The following is a 22,951-nucleotide window of genomic DNA, read 5'->3' on the forward strand; positions in this document are numbered from 1 at the left end:
AATACCAACCGGGGCAGATAGTAGCTTAATATTGAAACAATTAATCTGTGTATTTGTAATAACAATAGACAGTGCAAAGAAAGAAAAAAAATCAGCGCTAGATATTTATTGTTGAGTAGGATTTTTACTTTTATGCAGCTCTTGGAAGGTAGGGATTCTCCTTGCGGAGATCCAGTTGGTAGGAAGTCTTAAAGGCAATGCTCCCTGCGAAAAGTATGCAAAATAGCTCGCCTTCGGAAGAAAGAAAATGGTCTCACACGTGCCACCTATAGGTAAATACCCTGTAAGTTAATGCCTGTCCCTCTGTAAAGCCTTAAAACAACCCGAGTCATGTTTCAAGGGTCTATAAAGGGGTCGGACATTGACATACAGGGTAATCACTTATAGGTGGCACTAGAAAGAAGTTTTCTTTCTTCTGGGGAGAGCTATTTTTCATCATTTTAGGCATGTATTTCCTATCTCTTTAAGAGTTTTTTTTATGCAAGCCACAAAACCTCATAGTTAATCATCATTATATTTAGCTTATATGCCTGCTTCTTTACATGGTACCACATTGACCATGCGTCTCTATTGTGCCATTTCATAGCATATAATTATTACCTAATATTCAATATAGTACAAAATTTGACAACATTGTTACCGATTGTCAGTCAGACAACCACATATATTACTAATAATCAACTTGAATTTCTTTTTCTTTTTGTGTAATGAGTTCACAAAAAGGTTTCTATTTTATGACACAATAACATTTTTGTCATAGTATTATAGTTCAGCCTTTATTTAAAAGGGTTTTCCTAAGAAAAAAACATTGATGGCCTATCCTTAGGATAGGCCATCAATGTGTCATCGGTGGGGGTCCCCGGGTCAGACCCCTAAAAATCATACATCGATGACCGATCCTAAGGATAAGGATCAGCAGAATCATGGCCTGAATGCGATTGTGCCTGGTACTACAGTTTAGCCCTATTCACTTGAATTTGGCTAAGTTGCAGTATCAGGCACAGCTGCACATATGGATTAGACACTATACCTAGAAAAACATTTAAGGGGCCGTAATGCGTACTGGAGTGCTACAGCCCCTTTGTACTGCTTATCATGAGAGTATGGAGGACAGACTTCCATCAAACACACATTGATAACCTATTCTAAGGATGGACCATCAATGTTTTTTTGTCTTTTTTTTCTGGAAAACCCCTTTAAGGTTTATTCACTGGTAAACTGCAAAGGAGATTTATATTTTTTCAATCTTCAAAGCGCAAGCAACTAGCTTACATTTCATTATATAAATATCATGGAAAATGATGATTAACTACGATATACTGAGTCATATTTTAGGTAGCCTCAGTTATAAGAAATACAATATATTATAATTATACATTAGATCAATGAAGACCTACATATATCCAAGTTGAATTAAGCTACATGTTCATTTCAACATAGGCAGAACCACTGACATGGTCTCAAATAGACTGAAGGCACTCAGATATGCTTTACTTAAACCAAATGATAGTACAAATTATTATTTGAAGGCCTTTTATTCTATGATTTTTTTGTTGGTTTGCTTCTTTTTTCATTATATTTGTTTTTTAAAACACTAAAAAGTAACCCCTGGCATGAGGAGATGAGGTTCCACCAGTATTTGCAGCACTATAATACCTGTCCCTGGACGTCTGGTGAAGAGATGTTCCCTCTGCACATCAGAACACAAAACTGTACATGATATGTATTGCAGAATGTTTGCAGCATGGTCACTTGTCAGCACAGAACTGGAAACAGTAATGTTTGTTTTGCAACTAATTCAGGGACAAATGAAAATAGCTATAACATACCATACATGCTGTCTATTATATATAAAAAAATGTTTTTTAGAAAAACAACATACACAACATGTAAATTATTGCACAAGAGAAAGGCTCAAAGTTTGCGTAAAATGCAATAGTATTGCCCCAATAAAGAACATGCATTCAAACGGTGAGAACAAAAAATAAAGAAAAAATGATAAAAAAAAATATATATAAAAAATCAGAAGTGCTAGTGATAAGCACGGTCTTGTATTCTTAGCTTTCATTATTTTTTTTATCACAAGGGACTAGAAAAAAAAAATCTACATGGGGTTTATCGATATACCTCTATTCAGTTTTTATATCATTATTCAAGACTCGATCACTGTGCCATTTTTTCATGTGTTTCTCCAGGGTACTGTACACGCTAAAAGGCATCTGACAAATTTCACATTTGTAAACGTCCTTTCCCACCTGACCATGTGTTTTCATGTGCCGGGTAAGTTTGCTACTCTGCGCGCAGGCGTAGTTGCAAAGCTCACACTTATATGGCCTTTCACCAGTGTGGCTCCTCCTGTGAACAGTAAGGTTACTACAGTTCTTGAAGATTTTTCCACAGTACTCACAAGTGTCGCTGCGCTTGCCCTCTTTTGAACTGGGCCTTCCAGGCCCGGGGCCACTAATATGGGGAGTGCTTCCTCCACTTCCTGTGCCACTACGGCCTGAAATCCCTCCATCCATCTCCCCTGGAGGTGTAGAGAAACGTAAACTACCATTTTCAGATGAGTGCTCTGAAGAGGAGGCAAATGGCGATTGTCTAGAGTCTCCAAAAGTGAGGAATGGATCTTTTAGCTGCCTAGATGCGGCATAGCCAGCAAGCCACTGGGAGTAAACATTTTCTGCATTAGGCATAGCTGCAGCAGGAAGGTCAAATTCCTTCTCAAGTTTGATGCGTTTAGAAAAAGGACTCAAGGAACTTGGGCTACCAAGAAACAATTTTTTGGACAAGCCTCCTGAAGCAGATTCACCAGGCGAACAACCCCTTCCATTTACAGTACCACCATCTATGCGGTCTGATTCTCCTGCCACTGAGTCTTCATCACAAGTGTCTCTGTGCGCTTCTGGTTCAGATAAATGCCCTCTTTTATGTTTATCAACCAACGCCTGATGAAAGGCATCACTAAAGTGATGCATTGCACCAAGTCCCACGCCCTGCATGACATCAGGCATAGATCGGCTTTCCTCACCAGATCTGGAGTTATTTTCATGGTGACGAGCAGCTTCAAGATTTAGGGCAAAACTATAATCCGGCCTACTGTCCGTTTCTGTCAAATCCTCCTCCTCCTCCTCCTCTTCTTCCTCTTCCTCCTCTTCTTCTTCTTCCTCTTCTTCCTCATCACCATTCTCTGGGATCATGTTCGGATCATTTTCACTTTTAAACTTGGCCACTACAGACTTGAGGGCATTGCTTGCACTGCCAACTAGATCACTTGTTCCTGGCTCTGGAGAGCTGGCCGTGGAAAGCCCATCATCTGATTTAACTGTCATTGGGGAGGATTTATGCATGTGTGTTTTCATGTGGCGTTTTAGTTTGCTGGCCTGTGTGCATGCATGGTCGCACAGGTTGCACTTATAAGGTTTTTCTCCAGTGTGGCTTCTACGGTGTACTACTAGATTGCTTTGAAATTTAAAAGTTTTCCCACAAAACTCACAAGATTTCGATTTAAGGGGAGGCTGGGAAGGAGGAGGTACAGACTGAAGAGGAGGGAGGGGTGGAGTTGTCAAAAATGGTGGTTTGCTGCTGGACTGGAATGGCTGCAGTAACCTTTGCATAGGGCTTGGTCGGTTGGGTGACAAAGGGGGACTGGAACTGGAAGTGTTACCAGCTAGCTCTCTAAGTCTCCTTGAAAAATCCATTGCTGGTGGCTCCATAGCCAGGGGGTTAAGTCGCAGTACCCTGTCAAAGGCACTCGGGTGATGTGTTGCGAGAGCCATTTCTTCTGCACCCAGGCGTTCAATGCGATGTGGATCCAAATGATGTCTTGGTGGGGGGCTAAATAATGGGGGAGTTGGTGGGAATCGGCCCTCAGATAGACCAGACGCCTCTCTTGATACTGATCCAGGGATTCTCAATAGGTTAAAGGGATTATTGTCAGCAATATGAATTCCATGGAGTGGTGGCTGTGAAGGACATTCTGCACCCAGTCCTGATGGAATGCCTACCCGCGGTGTAAGAGGACTGCCATGTTCACTTTCCAGATAGATTCTGAAGCCATGAGTGTTCTGTGCATGTTGCAGGAGAAACCATGCACTGGAGAATGGCTGTTTACATGTTGTACATGTATAGCTGCTGGGCTCATCCTTGCCTGAAAAACATGACAATAGTAACATCAATTATTGATCAATCGAACTTTCAAAATGCATAGAAAATCACAATGCTTATTTTAAGTAAAATCAATCAAGTAATCAATTACAATGACACTTATTTTCAGCTTTACTGAGATAAATTATTGGGAAGTTGCCAAAGTACTTTATGAGCACCCTATTTAAGTCGAATTTTTACATTCAATTTTAAAATGATGTGACATTGGAAAGTGCCCCTTTTGGCTAATGAAAGAGCTTGGTTGCCTGCCAGGAAGTTGACTGTCAAAAGAGGATTGCTTGTATGTGCAAAAATAATGTCAACGAAAGGAGTAGAAAATGAATCTATATGTTCTTTACATAAGAAATGTGGATTAAAAAATTTTTTTAAAAACATATATATACATATATATATATATATATATATATATATCTATATCTATATTTTTTATTTTTTTAAACAAAGGCTTCAACAGGCACAGTGACTCCGGGGTTAGCAGTGTTGTCTTGCAGCATTGGGTTGCTGGGTTTGAATCTGACCTAGGACAAGATATACACGAAGTCTGTATGTTCTCCCCATGTTTGTTTGGGTTTTGCCTGTGTACTATGGTTTCATCCCACACCCCAAAGACATAACTGTAGATTAATTGGCCTCACACGAAATTGGCCCTAGCGACATAGAGAAATTAGATCATGACTGATGTGAATAATGACATGATCTCTATACAACGCTGTGAATATGTTGGTGGTGAATAAGCAACGGGAAATAAATAAGGTGATTCTAAATTCCCATTTTCAGGAGGTCTTATATCATTTATTAAACTTTTATGAGTGTTTGTGTAAAGACTGCTATTTTCTGGATCAAGAAGCCAGTAATGCAAACTCAAAAGACTATTGTGGCCATTTGTAATAGTGTTAGTGGTTATAAGAAAAACAGAATAATAACAAATTTGCACAGTCCAAACACTTTCTGTAAAGAAGAATTTAGGCATAGATCTAGAAACTGGAAACATAAGGAGTATGAAGAGTCAAACAGAATACAAAAACAGCATCACAGAAGCAAAAAGACTCCCACTACAAAAGTACTATACTTGGCCTGACCTGTAATTTACTTTGCAATGCATTTTAATCTTATTAAATGTATCCTGCTCTTGGATAAATCTCTTTACAAGATTAGATCATACAGAATTAAATTAGGTTTTAAACATTTGCTTAATATGAAATGTGAAAAGTAGCTATATTTTATAATAAAATACTGTTGACATTAGAGTTGCATTGTGCAGTCACCTTTCACCATTATTTATTTTAATATATGAATTTCATTCTAGAAAAAGAGAGAGTTGAACTGTCCACACTCAGGATTTAAGAATTTGTGCAAATCAATTTTTATGCTACAATTTTAATTTCTTAGCCATAAACCCATACCCGATGCCATCCATACCTGATGGGTGCACCATCGTACAACTGCATTTATAATGCACTTCACATAAATGCATTGATAATCCTCCTGTGCCATAAATGTATATATTTTTTTGCTTAGAAATCAGATTGAGTCTTTGTAAGTGTCTGGACAAATTTTGACACCCACACAAACTCCTACTTCTTCCCTTATGTTTCAAGGATTCCATAATTTATCATCAAAAATGCTGAAGTAGCTGAGCATGTCTTGTGGTCCATGTTCCTAATGCAGTGAAATCTTGTATCAAAAGCATTCCTGCATGTGGTATCAACAGGGCATGAAGTTTCTATGTTCTCCCTTGGTTTGGATGGGTTTCCTTCGGGGACTTTGTTTTTTTCAAAAAGTCCAAAAACGTACCAAATGAGTGAATTGGCTTCCTTTGCAATTGGCCCTAGTGTGTGTATAGAAGGTTAAATTTTCTCATTGGGAACATGGACTGATGACACTCTTTGTACAGCACTGTGGAATATGTTTAGACTATAAATGCAACAGGAACGAAACAAAAATGTGTTCATAGAGTCACCTGCATGTAGTCGCACAAGTAAATAAGCCCCCTTTCTACACCTACATACACACAGTTGTGGCATCAAGACTGGCACTTTGGGACGTCGTTTTAACACATGCCATATTGGGCACATAGAGCTGTAGGTGCGCTCAGTCATTTGAGCTATAACACAGCTTTACTTTTGCACTTTCCTGCCTTTTTCTGGGAGAAGTGCTCATCATAGTCTGGTGTGTATTTCCTATACCCCAGGGATCATGGACATGGATTCCCTGTATTGTGAGACACAGTTAACTTGAATATATTATTGTACATCCAAGTTCTCCTGCATAGCAGCCGAAAGCCTCCATTTATTATATAATGAACATTCAGTGCACAGTTCTTGATGATTACAGTTTAGTCTTTGTGCTGCGTATATCAGAAGAGAAGTACGGCAATGTATTAATAATAATGTCAATGAGAGGAGTTGTTAACCTGGACTTCCATATAACATTAAAAGAGCTGCTTTAAAAATGGTAATTATCAGTAGCCAACTAACAGCAAATAATGCATTACTGCTACTCCTTGCTCTCTGGATTTCTCTCAGCGGCTGCTTAAATTCTATTATACTAAGCGGCGTCTCTGCATTCCCCAACTTCACACCATCAATAAATGTGCTACTTGCCATAATCAACTAAATGACTTTGTACAGAGCGTCTTCAACTGCCTAAAGATCAGGATTGATCTATGTGGCAAAATTATGTTTCCATTGATTTGCCGGAGTGTAAAATGTTCATTTGCTTTAAAGAATTTTTAATTTTGCGATTTGCGATAAGGGCTCTTTAGTATCTTACTAAATAATGCCAAAAAATACCAAAGTCAGCCAAGATAAAATAAAATGTGCATAACATTTTTAAAAATTTGCAGAGAAAAAGACAGGGCCTGCATCTACCGCCAACCTCAAAGTCTTTAAAAGAATAACATTTATATTAAAGGTTTTAACAGTTAAATGCATTTTACTGGCATAGATTTAACTAATGATCATAATAGCTCTGCGCACACTCAGGAAATGTCACCTATCTGCAGTCATTTTAATTCAAGAGCATAAAATGACACTAGCACAATTCCCATGAGACAAAATAAACTTGACGCAAAGATAAATGGAAGATAAAATTGCTAGATACTTAATAATATTTCACATGAATAGAAATTAATTTATTTTAAATATATATTTCTTCCTATTCCTCTTTGGATTCCTTTAAAGCACATCCTTTCCAAAGCCGCACGCAATATTACTGTGTACACTGAAGAGCCATTTTTTACATGAAGTCCTGGGAGGACAATCACTATGTGACCCCAAGTGATGTCAAAAGCAGGTCAATGGACACATTAAAGTGTAAGTTAGTAAATAAAGTGACTTGTTCAGTCAAGCGTGTGTTAATGATATACCAGGCGAGCATATCGCTCAAAACTTTATTGATCAATGTGAACTTTTCATCCTGACCAGACATCCTCTAAATAAATAGCATAGATATCAGCAGTGATCATGCCATTGCAATTGCAAAAACAACCCTTATTCTAGGAAAAATGTTTGTATAATATCTACGATGAGTATCTGCTACATGTATATATATTTTTATACACACACATTATATATATATATATATATGTACACATACACACACATACACGCTTTTGTGGTGGGCGGTTGAACATTTGCACTGAGACTATAAGGTGGCACAGTCCCTACAATTCCGTACTATAGAGCTGTAAGTGTCCCCATATGGCACCATATTACAGAGGTAAGGTATTGTCCCCCTATAAGCAGTGTCTGTGTAATACTGCATCAGATGGAACATAGCAGGACGTTTTCGCTTTGAATCAGAGCGAAAAACCTATGTACAGAGATACAGTATGAATTTCTATAGCTCTGTTGACATCTGCGTCATGCCATGTCTGTTACGGAAGCCACAACACAGTGGCGGATCATTCCCATGATGATACCAGTGGCGCCCAATGGACCTTATTATAATGGGGTTCATTAGATTCTGCCAAGATGTCTGTTGTTTTTGCGGGAAATACAGCGCTATTTTGCAGCGCCTTTTTGCCCATTACAGCTCTGTGCAGTTCAGAATCTGTACGGCTATGGGCTTGAGCTTGAGGGAAGACATGTTTTGACAGTTGAGTCATTTAGGACAGACCAGTTTCTATGTTTGAACTGCTCAAGCCTACAGTCTTTTAAATGGGGTTGCCAGGAAGATTTTTAGGAACCAGTCCATGTCACATTGTTATTAAGTAAGATAGGTCAAGGAGCTTAGCAGTACTTAAACCATGTATTTCTCGTTATCTTATTACTATGCTAATTACATGAATGTAGAAATGAATTTACATGGCGAACCCCTCAGAAGAAAGACATCAGAAACACTCAATGTTGAATCTTTATTTTGGATTTAATTACTCTCAATTCATTCAGTTCTACAAGTGATTTTACCTGTTCAAAAGAACTAGTAGCATACATAGAAGAGAGGGGGGCCCATAACAAAGTATAACTCAAGCCCCCCTTTCCCATTATTGAGCTTGGTTTTACCACACGGGACCGAAAGGTTTGTTGTTTTTCTCCATACTCTTTCCGTGACCCTTGGGCCAATTCTCCACCTCCTTGTTCGCTAACAATGCAATTTCTCTGTAAAGGGGAGCCCTGCACAAGTTCTTGTAACCCAATATCAAAGAGGATGGGACCATCCAAGACTGGGCCCCCTTTTCCATAGAGTCTCATAACAGATGCATTGGCTGCCTCTATGGTACATACACTCTTGAAGAAAACTAAAGGTTGAATATATTTTTAAAAGAGCTCAATACATTACCACAAACATCATTTGTATATCTTTTTTTTAATTCTGCTAATTTCAAAGGAAATAAATAACCAAAATAGGAAAATGCTATATTTTTGGATAAAGAATAATTAAGTAAACACACATACAAGAAAGAGGCACATAATCTCAGCGAAGAGAAGTACAATATGTAACTGACTCAATATCAGCCTCTGGCATGTCCATAGCCACCAGCCGTGGAATAAACCAAGAAGCTGGGGCTTGTGCCAAAAAAGGAGAGACACAACATGGAACTACTGAACTATAACAAAAATGTTTCTTTGCCAACACAATGCAAAACCAAAGTAAATTCTTCACGTGCCAACTAGCTGTGGAAGTGTTTTCCAAAATTGCCTCATCTGAAAACAAAATATAATTTAGCACTTCACAAAGATGTAAGGTATTCAGGCACTTGACTGGTTGCAGCAAATAGCATGTTATAAAGAATATTAGTAATAAGACAATTGTAATACTCTAAGTATAAGAAAGAATATAAGCAATGTAATCACACATTTTTTAGGATGATGCCAACAAAACCCTTACTTAGGCTAACCATAGTAGCATCACATGGCCACTAACTTACGTATATGATTTGTATAACTACAAAGAGCACCTCTCACTCTTGATGACCCAGCACTACGCTGCATTACTCTACAAACCCTATACAGACACCCCATTGATTTAAAATGGTACTGTGTAACGCTTCATATCCCCTGTGGTGGCGCTATAGAGAAATTGAACACAGATTGCAGCTGATCACTGGCGGTCTTAACAGCGAGATACCCCATAATCAGCTCATCATTGAAGGACTCATCTAACAGACTCTGATGTGATGCAATGTACCAAAGCAATTTTTGGGGTTGTATTTTAAAAAGGGAAAAAAAACAACTAAGATTTTATTTGTAAGACATTACATTTATCTTTGGTTGTATATTTTCATCAGCCAGAAATAAAAAATGATTAATTTTCCAAACATCAAAGCATTTTTGCATATACCAAAGTAATCTTTCCATCTAATCTTTGCATGCATACCAAATATATCCCCTGAGGTGCAATACATAAAGCAAATACTATCTCCTGACTAACAAATGAAAAAAGTAATAATAAACCATAAATGAGTATAATGCAGCCCATATCCTGTCATACAGCAATGAATTGAACCATGATAGAAAGATATATATTAGATAGATGATAGAAAGGTATATATTAGATAGATAGGTAGATATTAAATATATGATAGATGATAGAAAGGTATATATTAGATAGATGATAGAAAGGTATATATTAGATAGATGATAGAAAGGTATATATTAGATAGATAGGTAGATATTAAATAGATAGATATAGATAGATAGATAGATAGATAGATAGATAGATAGATAGATAGATAGATAGATAGATAGATAGATAGATAGATAGATAGATAGATAGATAGATAGATAGATAGATAGATAGATAGATAGATAGATAGATAGATAGATAGATAATTTGGTTATTTTACTTGATCTTTTCCAAACATTGCAAAGGCATGGTGCTCTCTATGTTGACTGTTATAGTATGGTTTGTATTTTTTGCGGCATCCAGTAACATTTTTAGGGGCTGCCTGAAGAAGACAACCTTTTCTCAGATGGAAGTCTTTGTAGCGATCACTTGATTGCTGCAGGTCTTCTCACACCACAGGCAAACACCTGAAAGTTAGCAGCGACTGCTCGGGTATGGGAACCACTGTGTGTAAGCGGCTCTCTGCTCTGGCTTATAGACCCCTCTCTAATAGGGCATATGGACAGAGGTTGCCTTTGTAAGACAATACCTTTAAGCCTACCTAGACCTTAGATTTTTGCCACTGTCAACTTCGAGTCTATGATGCCTGATAGTCATTAGGGGGAATCAAGGCTTCAACAGATTGGATTTTTAAATATTTATTCCTACCCTCAGAGATAAACTGTGCCACCCATTGGTTATTTTAATATCCCTATACAAGAGTCAGTTGATAATATGTGGTAACTAAACTCTACATAGATTGGTAAAGATTTAGGAAATGGTTACTGAATAAAACACATCATGGGGTCCTAGAGAAATAAGGAGATACCTATACATACATATTCCATAATTTTCCACTTGTCCTACTTGGCAGTCATCCGCATAACATTATGTAGTGACTGAAGTTTTTCTTTAAATGTAAGATATAACATTACTATTTGCTATGTGTTCCATATATTTTCATGTTACCAGTATATTATTCATTATCTGCAGCGTTTGTAGTATTGTAAATATTACTTGACTTCTCCTTACAATGTATATCATTCATTTTACAGTAAAAGGACAACAGGAGCAAGAAAGACCGATATGTGTAACCTTTTACATTGTACCAATTAACATTATAGACACATACGGACTAAACACTCAATACTGCAGGCACAGAGAGATCTCATTGTGTCACTCTCGTTATGTGTTCTATCATTTCCTACAATAGAATGTATTATATCTTACATGTTCAAAATAAACATATTAAAATAAAGCCATATGGTTTTCAAGCAAAAGTACAAATACTAATACAAAATCACCCAATTAGGCTTTTCAGTTACTAATGCAATACAAAAGAACTCCCCAGAGTAGTCTGATGTAATGTGATGTTTAAGGCCACTTTCATCTCTGCTCCCAGGAATAGAAATTGCATTCTGCACTCTTAGTAATCATGACTGCTCTGCTGGATATAAACACTGGATACGTTTCAGTTAAAAATGGGATTTTTTTTTTCTACAGGATTTTAAACCTTTCTTTGGGGACCGACATCAAAACATATTCCTCTACTTATAAATGTTTTATTGTGGACAAGTTTGTGCATGGCGGCTGCATGTGAGATGTGCATTATGAGTACTGTATGACTGTATGACTACGGTAGCTGCGAATAGATAATATTTAGAGAGTCAAAATTAACATTTTGTATTATGTTAGATAGCTGAAGAATATATGTTGTCTTTTTTTATTAAAGTGATGGATTCAGATCGGATATGATTGGGATGCTGGAATTTAAAAATTGAATGCCCTGTCCATGAAGAAGCAGTCAGCAGAGTACAGTCAGCTGCTATATACCAGCAGGTTATTATCACAATGATCCCATGATGAAAGGCAATGAATCCAATAATAACATTATATTACGGAATTGCAATTTATGCAATTTTAACAGAGATTTTTTAATGTCACACTGGAATTTCACAATAAAGGATTACTGTAAAATTGCCTAAATTATAAAGTGGAGTCCAACCTCAAATGCCACCAGTAGCAGGAACAAGGAAAAACCTGAAGCTGGGCACACACATAAGATGGCTGTCGGATAACAGCTATCTAACCTGACCACTCTATAAACATGCATGTTTGGATCGGCTAAACATGTATGTTTATGGGCTAGCTGCAGTACCAGTCACAACTGTATGTAGGAACGAGGCACTGTGCCTAGAAAAACATTGGTTTAGGGCCTTTGCGCTGCTCTTCAGTGGGGGTCCCAGGGCTCAACTATCTATCCTGACCACTCTATAAACATGCATGTTTGGATCGGCTAAACATGTATGTTTATGGGGTAGCTGCAGTACCAGTCACTGCAGTACCAGTCACGACTGTATGTAGGAATGAGGCACTGTGCCTGGAAAAATATTGGTTTAGGGCATTTGTGCTGCTGATCAGTGGGGGTCCCTGGGCTCAGGACCTCATCGATCACACATAGATGGCCTAGGTATTTCCTAAGAATAGGCCAACAATGTGTTTTCCTCTGACAGCCTATCCCCTCTCTGTCAACGACATAGTAATCTCTCAGTGGAAAACAAAAACGAAGGATGTAGGACTTAAGTGATTTGCTCATAAGTTTTACTTAATGTATACAAATGTGATTCTGCTTTTAAATACGGAATATACCAAAAAATATAAAATTATAATATTACTGGTACTGTAAAAACAGACAAAAATCTGAAAAGATAAAGCACTGTATATCAGTTATACTTGCTGTTTAACTCCAATCACCTAGAATATTAAATTATGAGCCGTCCCACAGTGATCTAAGATAGAGGAGACAGAAAATGCTTTTACTTATTTGGCAAAGATCTAAATTGAAGAGAAACAGCCTAATTATGATAACAAAAATGGAATTGTTTCCATCCACTTCATCCATAATGAGCAAATCACTTAATAATCCACTAATATTATTTCAAACTAATTCACATTATGATATTATTTTTATTGTGATATATTGTAAAGATCCAAACCATGACTATGTTGCTCCCACTTCCAGTCAGGTTAAAAGGTTTTTCCAAAAGGACCAAATCAGATTTTGTTGCAACTGCAGGAAAACTAATGATAAATTACATAACAGTAAATCTGTTTGCATAAATGACTAGTACATGTGAATATATGAGGTAATACATCTTATTAGGGAAAAGTTTCATTTTCTTCGCTTTTTAGTAGCCAGTAGTTCCACAGTCCTCGTCTGCAAAATCTTTGTAAATGTCCAGAAACCTCTACAGTCACCAAAAAATCAGCCTAAAATAAAACACTAAATACTAAACAGAGAGTAGGGGTATGCAGCTGCAGTCTTTTTACGAATCGTGGTGTTCGAAGAGATGGGGGGTTTATGTTACAGTCTCAGCCTGTTTGCTAGACTCATGCTGTGAGAGGGGAGGGGGAGTAGCAAGGTGGCATTGTATAGAGTACACAGCCCAGCTCTAAAATCACACTAGGAAGAACCTGCACACTCATTACAAATATAGAGAGGAAGGAACATTTACAGAAAGGATACAGAGGGATGGAATATGCCGGTTAGACACAACATTTCTGGCCGTACTACATCTAATCCACATCCACGGCTGCCTACGAAGTGTTTTTGTTTGTTTGTTTGTTTGTTTGTTTGTAACAGTAGATACAATAGATAATCATTTCAAATAAATTTTATGAATTATTTGATTGTCACATTTTTGTTTTCTATGGACTCAACACTGTATTCGGTTACAATGAAAGTAGAAAATATTCAAAGATACAGCCCAAACAATGTTAGACGTTCAGACTTAATTCTATACATTGAGGATGACAGTCTCCCTTTAAAAGCCTATAGGGGACCAGCCTGACTTGGCAATATCATGTACGTTCTTAAATGACCAAAGAGTTTTCAAGGTAAAATGACATTCTCTGGAAACAGGGGCGGGGGGGGGGGGGTATTTATTTTATACAGCAATTTGCACTTTTGATTTAGCCATGTTGAACTGGACTCAGTTCATCGGATTATACAGTGTCTTGCTTTCTAGAATTTGTAATCATGTCTTGCTGATGACATTTTAAATATCCAACTAGACAAATAATTGCAGCAATAATTGATAGCCCAGGCAGGCCGAGAGGTTATTGATTGGTAGAGTATCCACTGGAAAAACTGCTTAGTGCTCAAGCGTTGCACTTTGGATATGTATGTCCGACCATTTATATTTATTTACAAGGACCTGCCCCTGTAGAATCAATGCACCTATTAATTGTCATGTAAAATTAAGTGCAATGTGGATAGTTAAATAGTGAATAATGACTTTTATGTACTGTAAGTTAAAAGAATAGTAGAATTTAGTACAGCGTTTCATGGCCGCAATAAACCAATTGTTTTTATATAGGTCTAATAAACCTAAGTGTACTTTAACATTCCTTCCAGCAGGGGGCTCAATATTCCTTTGAGGGGTAGTTTGAGTAGGTGGCCTCCTAGGATGCCGTTAAGAGTGAGGGGTGCAATTTATAGGGTGCCTTAAAGTTTCTTTGTCCAACCAATTGGATGCTGTGTGTGAGTGGCTATTCTGTATGTCCCAGGGTTCCCTTTAGTGCATTGGTGGGGGAAAGGTGCCTGCCACATAGGAATAGACTTTCACAATGTCATATGTAAGGCGACCACTGTAACCAATCAGTGCTTTGCTGTAATATATAAGGGATGTAATGGGTGGAGCGTGTAGAGAGGGTGCAGATCCTGGCGGGCGCTATGACAGATATAGAGGTAAGGGGCCAGAGAAAATAGGAACTATATACTATAAATAAGAAAAATAGGGATTTATGGAAAAGTAGGGAACATGGAGCATTTCAATTGTGACTTTTCTTCTGACAGCTATCGTGCTGAACTTCAGGGATCAATGTGGGGTGGCACATTTTGAAACCCCTGCTTTGAGCACTAAACAAATTTGTTCCACACTTAAATTAGGGACACCATACTTAAACATTGGCTTATCATTCTAAAAGTATTTCCCCATAATTAATTATATATATACTAACGTATGAGGGAAATATACAGACACAATTTAACGGAAGAAAGCTCAGATTCCTGATGTCCATGATGAATGTGACCTGAAGGCGGATGATACATTATTTCCATCTGTGAATCTGGGAAATACATTAGAGACCTACATAAAAGCGAAATTTGTAATTTAACTGTTTCTTTATCAAGTACAACTTACTATCCTACAGTGTAAGTAGTTATAGCAGCAGACGTGAGTGAATTGTTTTACCAAAATCATTTTGCAAATTGGTTCTCAATTCACCAGGCATTGGGGTAAATCGAGCCAATTGATTTGACAGATTTTTGGCAGCGTTAAAGGGGTTCTCCAAAATTTTTAATTGCTGGCTTATCCCTAGAATCAATGTAGGATCGATGAGGGACAAGTCCATAGGACCCACATCAACAAAGGATCCGGGGCAAACACTGGAACAACAATGCCACTACATTGAATACCCAAGCCCAGCAACGTCCACACGAGACTGCCTGTACCTGATACTATAGCTCAGGTCTGTTCACTTGAATGGTCTGAGCTACATTACTAGGCACAGGCTCACTCGAATGGACAAAGATGTGGCTGGATAAACAGTAAAGGGGTCGTGGAACTCACTAGAGCTTTCTCCATTCTCACCCATCAGTTGAAAATCCTCGAAAACCATTTAAAACAATAATAGACACATTGATTTGCCAATTGTATTCTATGGAATGACAAATCGGCAAATCAGGTGAATCTATGAATAACTCAAAACAATTTGCTCCTACTAAGTATGTTTTCCTGCAGCTTTATGTAAAAGAATATATAACGCTTTATGAAATCTCATTTCGTTAGAACAGATGGCAAACAGCTCTGCGACATTGACAAACATAGTCCTGCTACATACACTGTACTTTCAAAATAAAAACATTCCAAGTCCTCAGTGTGCAGAGCGTTGTCCCCAGTCCAACCATTTATTGGATTACAATTCACTTTTAAATCTAAAAGTGCTTTTTCATACAAAATTTTGCAAAAGTATCACAGACATGGGAGCATTTCCTCTTTTCATGATTTACGGCAGCACAGGAAAGAGACAGAAACTCGTGCGTTGCCCACCTCACGCACGTGGTGCTGCTATATGCTTCTAAAGAAGAGCAGCTACTGTTATGTTTTTCACCATTGTTCACATTGGCGCAGAGTTTCATGTTTACAGACCTTGCCGGTAAAATATCAGTAGAGTACATGATCTATTATGTAAAACTGTGTAATAATGAGAATCACCACATATGAAATGACTGCACATAAAGAAACTGAGCACTTACAAAATATCAAAATTACCTATGACCTCATAAAAAGAACTGACACCTGCTCCCTGCTTGTAGACTACATTTTGTAATATTTTATTCACTCTTGCTCTATATGATAATGTTAATATATCTGAAATGACTAAGCAACTGGGATGTTCACAGTTACCTATAAAATTGGTGTGAAAATTTGTTTTTGGGAACTGTTTCTCTCTGCAAGGGCTTGTTGAGACTTTTTATGTATGTACTGTACATAGTACTGCCATAGTAAGGTATCTATGTAGCCATGCTGGTATATACAAATACATTGCCTCCCTGCAATGTTACACCTTGCATACAGGATTGAACTGGCCCACCAGGGTATCGTGGGATCTCCGTCTGGCCCTGGCATTGGCACAATAATGGGCCCCATAAATCCAGCAGAAAACAATTCTATTGGGAGCTGACTAGGGAGCCAATCTCCTGCCACTATTTCTTTTGGGACGATTCATAAATAACATATTAGATCTTAATAATATGTCCTATGATTGTAATGATAGCAAAAAAGATTACAATACAATTAAAAGTGGACATGTACATACTCTGTATAGGGGGGAGGGGAGACAGGTTAATTTCCTCTGGTAGGCCCAAGGAGTTCTAGTCCGAGTCTGCATGTATTTTGATATATAAGTGCATCATATGTAGGGATGTACGCCATTGAGAGAGCAATATCAAAATGATCCACACTCATAGCAATGGGGGGCATTTTCCAAACATGCCGGGTGATAGGGGGGTGCCAACATGCCACACTGCCATGGCTAGGGCATACAGGCCTAGGTCAGCAAACCAGATCTTTTCCAGGGTGAAGGAAAGCCCAGCTATGATTCTACATCCACCTAGCTCACATTCACTGTAAGGCTTTGTTCACATCATCAGTATCGGAGGCTTCGTTGCAGATTCTGTCATATTTGATGGGATCATTGGTACTGCATGCAACGCTATTTTTTCCATCAAAACAGCCAACACCACGATGGAGTCCATTGAGCGCCATATCCCAAAGAACGCAAGTGTGACCAAAGCCTTACTTGCTAGGCCCAATGTAGTACTAGTATAGCCTTCCTCTGCCACTGTCTCTATGTGATCAGTTACTTCATATATAATATCCTAAACTTGCCTGTCCATGCGGCCTTTACGCATATTTATGTTGTCACTTGTCTAAGCCTCCTAATTTATAACCTACAGTCCTATATATCTGTATTCATATTGAAAATATTTTATATGTAAACCGATCATCTTGTCACTGTTCATTTTACACTGTTTAGTGGATCATTTACCTTGAGCAATAAAAAAAAGAAATGAATTCAGAGGGTGGTCCTCTGGAGGTGGTATAGCTAATGCCAATGTGGACTAAAATTAGATATTACAGCTGAATATTTTAGTGTGGAAGCAAGGAATTTAATTTCATGGAGGGGAGGACCTGCAGATCTGCTATAACATTCTGAAATAAAGTCATTACGAGCTGATTGAGTCTCATAGCTACTGTTAAAAATCAGAGGCTTGTTAGAGGTAATGATTATCTGTGCCTTGACACTTACGGCATATGAGGGGGCTTGTCGAGCAGCTTTACTCTAATTTACAGTTGTGCAGTTAATTAGATAAGCCCTCTGATTTTTTTTGTCCGCAAATACAGGTCACTATCGACAGCTCTGATCTTTGATGCTGCCCCTATGACAGTTGCTGGACTGACCTTCCCCATGCTGCCAGGGTCATCTAGACTTTACTATGTCAGGGAATTTAGACCGGCCTGCCAGCTCTAGCAGGAAGCTTACAAGTAAGGATACAGTGTTCATATACCCTGTTTCCTCACATTAAACAAACGCTGACAAAACCTGCTATAAATAGCTAGTTTTTTTTTTTTTTGCGGAGAGTCAAACAGGGAGGGAGGTCAAGTAATGTCACAAAGTGTCCAGAGTTTCCAGGTTATTATTGGACTGGCATCTGCATGTTAGAGCTTTATGTTAAACATCACATGCAATGAGGCTATCATGTCTCAAGATTGTTGGGAAAAAATAGTATAGCAAGGAGATAAGGTCTCTGATCCCTAGGCTATTTACAATAACCGCAGTAGGGCTAGGTTCATGAGAACCACCTATCACTATGTTGTTGATTAAATGCATCAACAATATATAAAAATGTCCAATTAGTATCAATTGTTATTGATTTGATTTTCAGGGAACCAGAATAATTAGCATTTTGAAGATTTAGTGGAGTATAAAATTAAATAAAATAAAATTCACTCCTCTAAAGTCATGGTAGAATTAATTTGCCAGATTTGATATTCTCGGCAAGTCCGTTTTTATAATTTTTTAAAACACCAGTCATCTCTACTTTGCAAATTGATAACAAGATAAATTGCACTTTTTTTTGGGTTAGTGACATAAAAATAATATTTTTGTCAGTGTTTAAACTACACAATATGCATATTAAGCCCAAAAGGGAACCAAGTGTTAATGTGCCATTGGCCAGGAAGCTGAGGTGGCCCATAGAATGCCTCATGGATGCAGCTGTCATTGGAATGGTTTACTGATTGTCATTGATGTCATTGGGACTGCATAATTCTCCCCCCAGATCTGTAGACCTGTCAGTTTGACACTGATCAGACCTACCTATCACATTAGGCCAAGGATCGACATAGATTTTATGTCACGATTATCGTTTTTTACAACGGCGTGAGATTTTCATGTTTTTTTTTGTCATTGCAGAATTACAGGTGCATGAAACAGCATGTACGCCCACCTATGTATTAACATTATCTCCAAAACCGCTTGATATTATTGCTATTTATTGAAATCGTAAAGTGCAATAATCCTGGCACATAAAATCACTGTGGCCTCAAAAAGTACCTGGCATGGCATGATTTTTTTCCTCCCTAGAGTAATATGAAAACATCAGATGTGCCTTCCAAGTAACTTTTTTTTATTTTATAAGGATTGTATTGCGGCTTCATACAAGCTCTGAGAAGTACTGAGGGATAATAGGGCACCCTCAGAAGCCTATGGGGCCATACTGTACCTTTTCGTGCTTCCGATTTCTTAAGGAGGCATACAGTGTTTTTTTCTGTCGGATTTATAAGGAATTCGACTGTTAAAAATTGTAATTTCTCTATCAGATCTGTTAGGGAGCCAATGAAAGCTCCCTTAAATATTTATTTCTACAATGGTAGGTGGACCACTTAAGTAGCTAAAGTTGCAAGAAAATAAGGGTTCAGGTGTACGTTCAGTGTTTTTGTTGCTCAGCTCCATCACAGGAGCAGGACAACAAAAATACCGGAAGTTCGGGATCCGTTGCATGACGAAAACCAACGGCACCCGACGAGACACATTGACTTTAAGTCATGGTTTTACATCATAGTCATGGTTTCTGTAATTTTGCCAGACATAATACTGCAGCATGCTGGCAAAAACAACAGAATCTGTGACGGAGACCTCTAACAGAACCGTTCGACGCAGATGTGAACAGCCTCTAACCCTGAAAGACATGAGTAATGGATCCCAACACAACCATGGAATACAGAATTTATTCCTAGAAAGTTAAAAGCACTGGAGTAGTGTGTAGTTTTATTGTTGACCTAGAAACAAAATGGTAACCCCAATACTTTCTATGATCAATTTTCATCTATGAATTAACAGTAACGTGTGTCATTCTCAGTGGATGTAGTATAGCGCATGCTCATGTTCAGTTGGAAAAAAGACTAACAACATTTATCTGGCATGGGCTACGTAACTATATGTTTCTATGTGCCATGAGCCAATGCAATCGACCCATTTATTGAGTGATTTTCTTCAGTCTTTTTAGTCCTTCCTGTTCCTGTTACAGCAATACTGTCTACGTCTGTACTGCGACAAAGCAGCATTCATAAACATTTGCTCATGTGGCAACTATTATATAATGCAACAAAGTTGAGAGGTCGTCTATTAAAGTAATCAGCGGAGAGAATATATGCAGTTATGATAAAATACTCACAATATGTAAAATATATCCAGCATAGAATAAACATCACTTTATGCACTATATAATTATAATATCTATATATTAACTTATAACCGTATGCTATTGAAAGGGTTACGTTTATATAGACTTTTGTTTAATGGACACAGTCTACTTCATCAAACTTTAAGTCTTTTTTCGTCATCTGTCACTGAGAATAGAATAATGCTTCCCCCTGTTTGTCAGATGACTTAGATTATTCTGTAATGTGGCAAATAAAACAAAAGACAAGGGTACACAGGGTGTTCTAGAAATTGCATCAGGTTCACTTAGATTCCTCCCTAGTGTCCGTGGCAATCCAGTTAAGAGTCGACTGCACTTAAAGATCACGCTATTTAAGATAATGGGACAGTGCTGTAACAGGATTACAGGAAATGTGAAAGAAAGGACACAGGTACGAAATGTCATTTAGATAAACCCATCACGGAACGGTTGATGAGTATATTGGTAGACCAAAAACATACACGTTAGCTAATACATTAACAGCTTTGTGAAAGTCATAAATTCTTTACAGTTAGTTGAACATTAACAGGTCACTAAAAAGTGTCCTTGTCACACTAATGACTGGCTATCTCTGGTACCTAATTAATTGGAGATTGTTGAGGTGTCCATTACACTATTATTACCATTATTATGATTAGTATTACAAATAGACCAACGCCCAAATGTCCAAATTCCAGAAGATGATATTTAAATCCACTTTCATGTTAAACTTAAAATGAACATTACACATGTGTCCTTCCTTACCTTTCCTCATATCTCAACATATCCTGAGATATGTGGCGCGAGATGACCAGCTTTGAAAAAAAAAAACACATGATTTTGCGATACTCTATCATGAGATGTCCATGCTATTTGTGTCACTGTGGGGTCAAGTGGTTGTGATGTGAATTACAGCATGTCAAGGGTTTTGCTAGCATGTCATAATATTGAATTCAATTTGTTATATAATAAGTTGGGGTCCTTAACCAAATTCAAGTAAGGTAAGGCTGGACAAAACGAAATTATATTTCAGAACACGATAAACCTGAATGCCTCTGTTTCAGTATACATGTGTGGTAAGGAAGGTGTTCAGCACTACTGCTTGGAAGATTGGGGCCATGAACGTAAACTGGACCAAGGAAACATCTGCATAACCCTGTTTCTGCATGTGTTTCCTCCAAGTACTCCTGTTTCCTCTTATACTCCAAAAATACACTTTGGTTCATTTACTTTTTATTAAATTCCCACTGAGAGTATAAGCGATTATAAGCCCCAATTTCAGTATGCCTTTACAAAATAAGTGGTAATGCTGGGATGAGGACCATATATAGGCCCGTGTCTAAGAGAAACCCAGTAGGAAAGGCGCCTGCTCTTCAGGTTCAGATTATAGGACTAACGGTGGGATTGAGTGCAGTAGATTCCAATTAAAACATTTATACATGTAATCGTTTTGCACATACGCTCTTCTCCAGGAATAGGAACTTCCAAATCAGTAGGTACCTCAATGGGGTTTTCATAGAGTGAGTTAGGACATGCAGAAGAGCTAATATGTAAAGTTCCCACAGCTCATTGCCAGAAAGTCTCCCCATGTTTACACAATGTATAAGCAATTTTAGGACTTCTTACTTTGATGGGCCTTGTACCAATATGTGTTTCCAGGAGAAGGCAATAAGGGAATTTTCATTGAATTTTCATAGAGACTGTGATGTTTCTGCGGCATAATGCACATTATATTCATACATTTTCCTTTTTCACTTTTCATACTTTGCAATAATTTACTTTTCTTTAATTATGTGTATCGTACATATAAGGCTCTGCTCACATCATTAGGGATTATATGATGGAGGTGTACATCAGGAGTATTCCCCGACATATACCTCTGACATATGTTAGAAAGACATAGACCGCAGTATATACTTTTTTTTGCAGTGGCCCACTATATAGGAAAGCGCAGTTTGCTGCATTTTCTAGAAAGGTATGACGAAGGTCAAAGGGACACGGTCAGGGAATGGGGGCCTATGGCTACATTCAGCATATGCACCAAGAGCTTTCCCGACACGCCAAATGTGTTCACATAGCGTGATGTGAACATAGGCTTAGAGATTTGCTGGATGGCAACTTGTTTTGATATTTTTGTGTAGGCATATTGGGGAAAATGTTTAAACTTTTTAGTCGCAAATGCATCAAAAGTTGCAATTTGTGCCAAAAATTTAGCATTTTGATGCTTTTACGTCACTCACGCCACTTTTCTGAAAAGGGACGGAGGTTAGCAAATAGGGTCGTGGACTGCCGTGGCTTGACAAATTTACCATAATTACATCAGAAACTGGCGTAAATTATGGTGGAAAACTTCCCCAGTTAGAAGCTGGCGTAGATTTCCCTTTCAGGCGTACGGACAGCCAGATACACATGTAGTTTAATAAGAGACGT

The 22,951-nt window shown here is 38.0% G+C and overlaps 1 protein-coding gene across 4 annotated transcripts in view; it reads right to left on the reverse strand.

Annotated features, from left to right (window-relative positions):
- The window catches only part of BCL11A (BCL11 transcription factor A), a 109,821-nt gene that overhangs the window by 3,905 nt on the left and 82,965 nt on the right, over positions 1-22,951 (reverse strand). For 2 of the 4 annotated variants that reach the window (XM_075862992.1, XM_075862993.1), the window contains one exon: positions 2,128-4,147. In XM_075862992.1, the coding sequence (XP_075719107.1) occupies positions 2,130-4,147 (2,018 nt within the window). In that variant the 3' untranslated portion in view covers positions 2,128-2,129. The remainder of the gene's footprint in view (positions 1-2,127; positions 4,148-22,951) is intronic. The other 2 variants (XM_075862994.1, XM_075862995.1) reach the window with 2 other exon arrangements.

The sequence above is a fragment of the Rhinoderma darwinii genome, chromosome 4 (assembly GCF_050947455.1).
Source record: "Rhinoderma darwinii isolate aRhiDar2 chromosome 4, aRhiDar2.hap1, whole genome shotgun sequence".
NCBI lineage: Eukaryota > Metazoa > Chordata > Amphibia > Anura > Rhinodermatidae > Rhinoderma > Rhinoderma darwinii.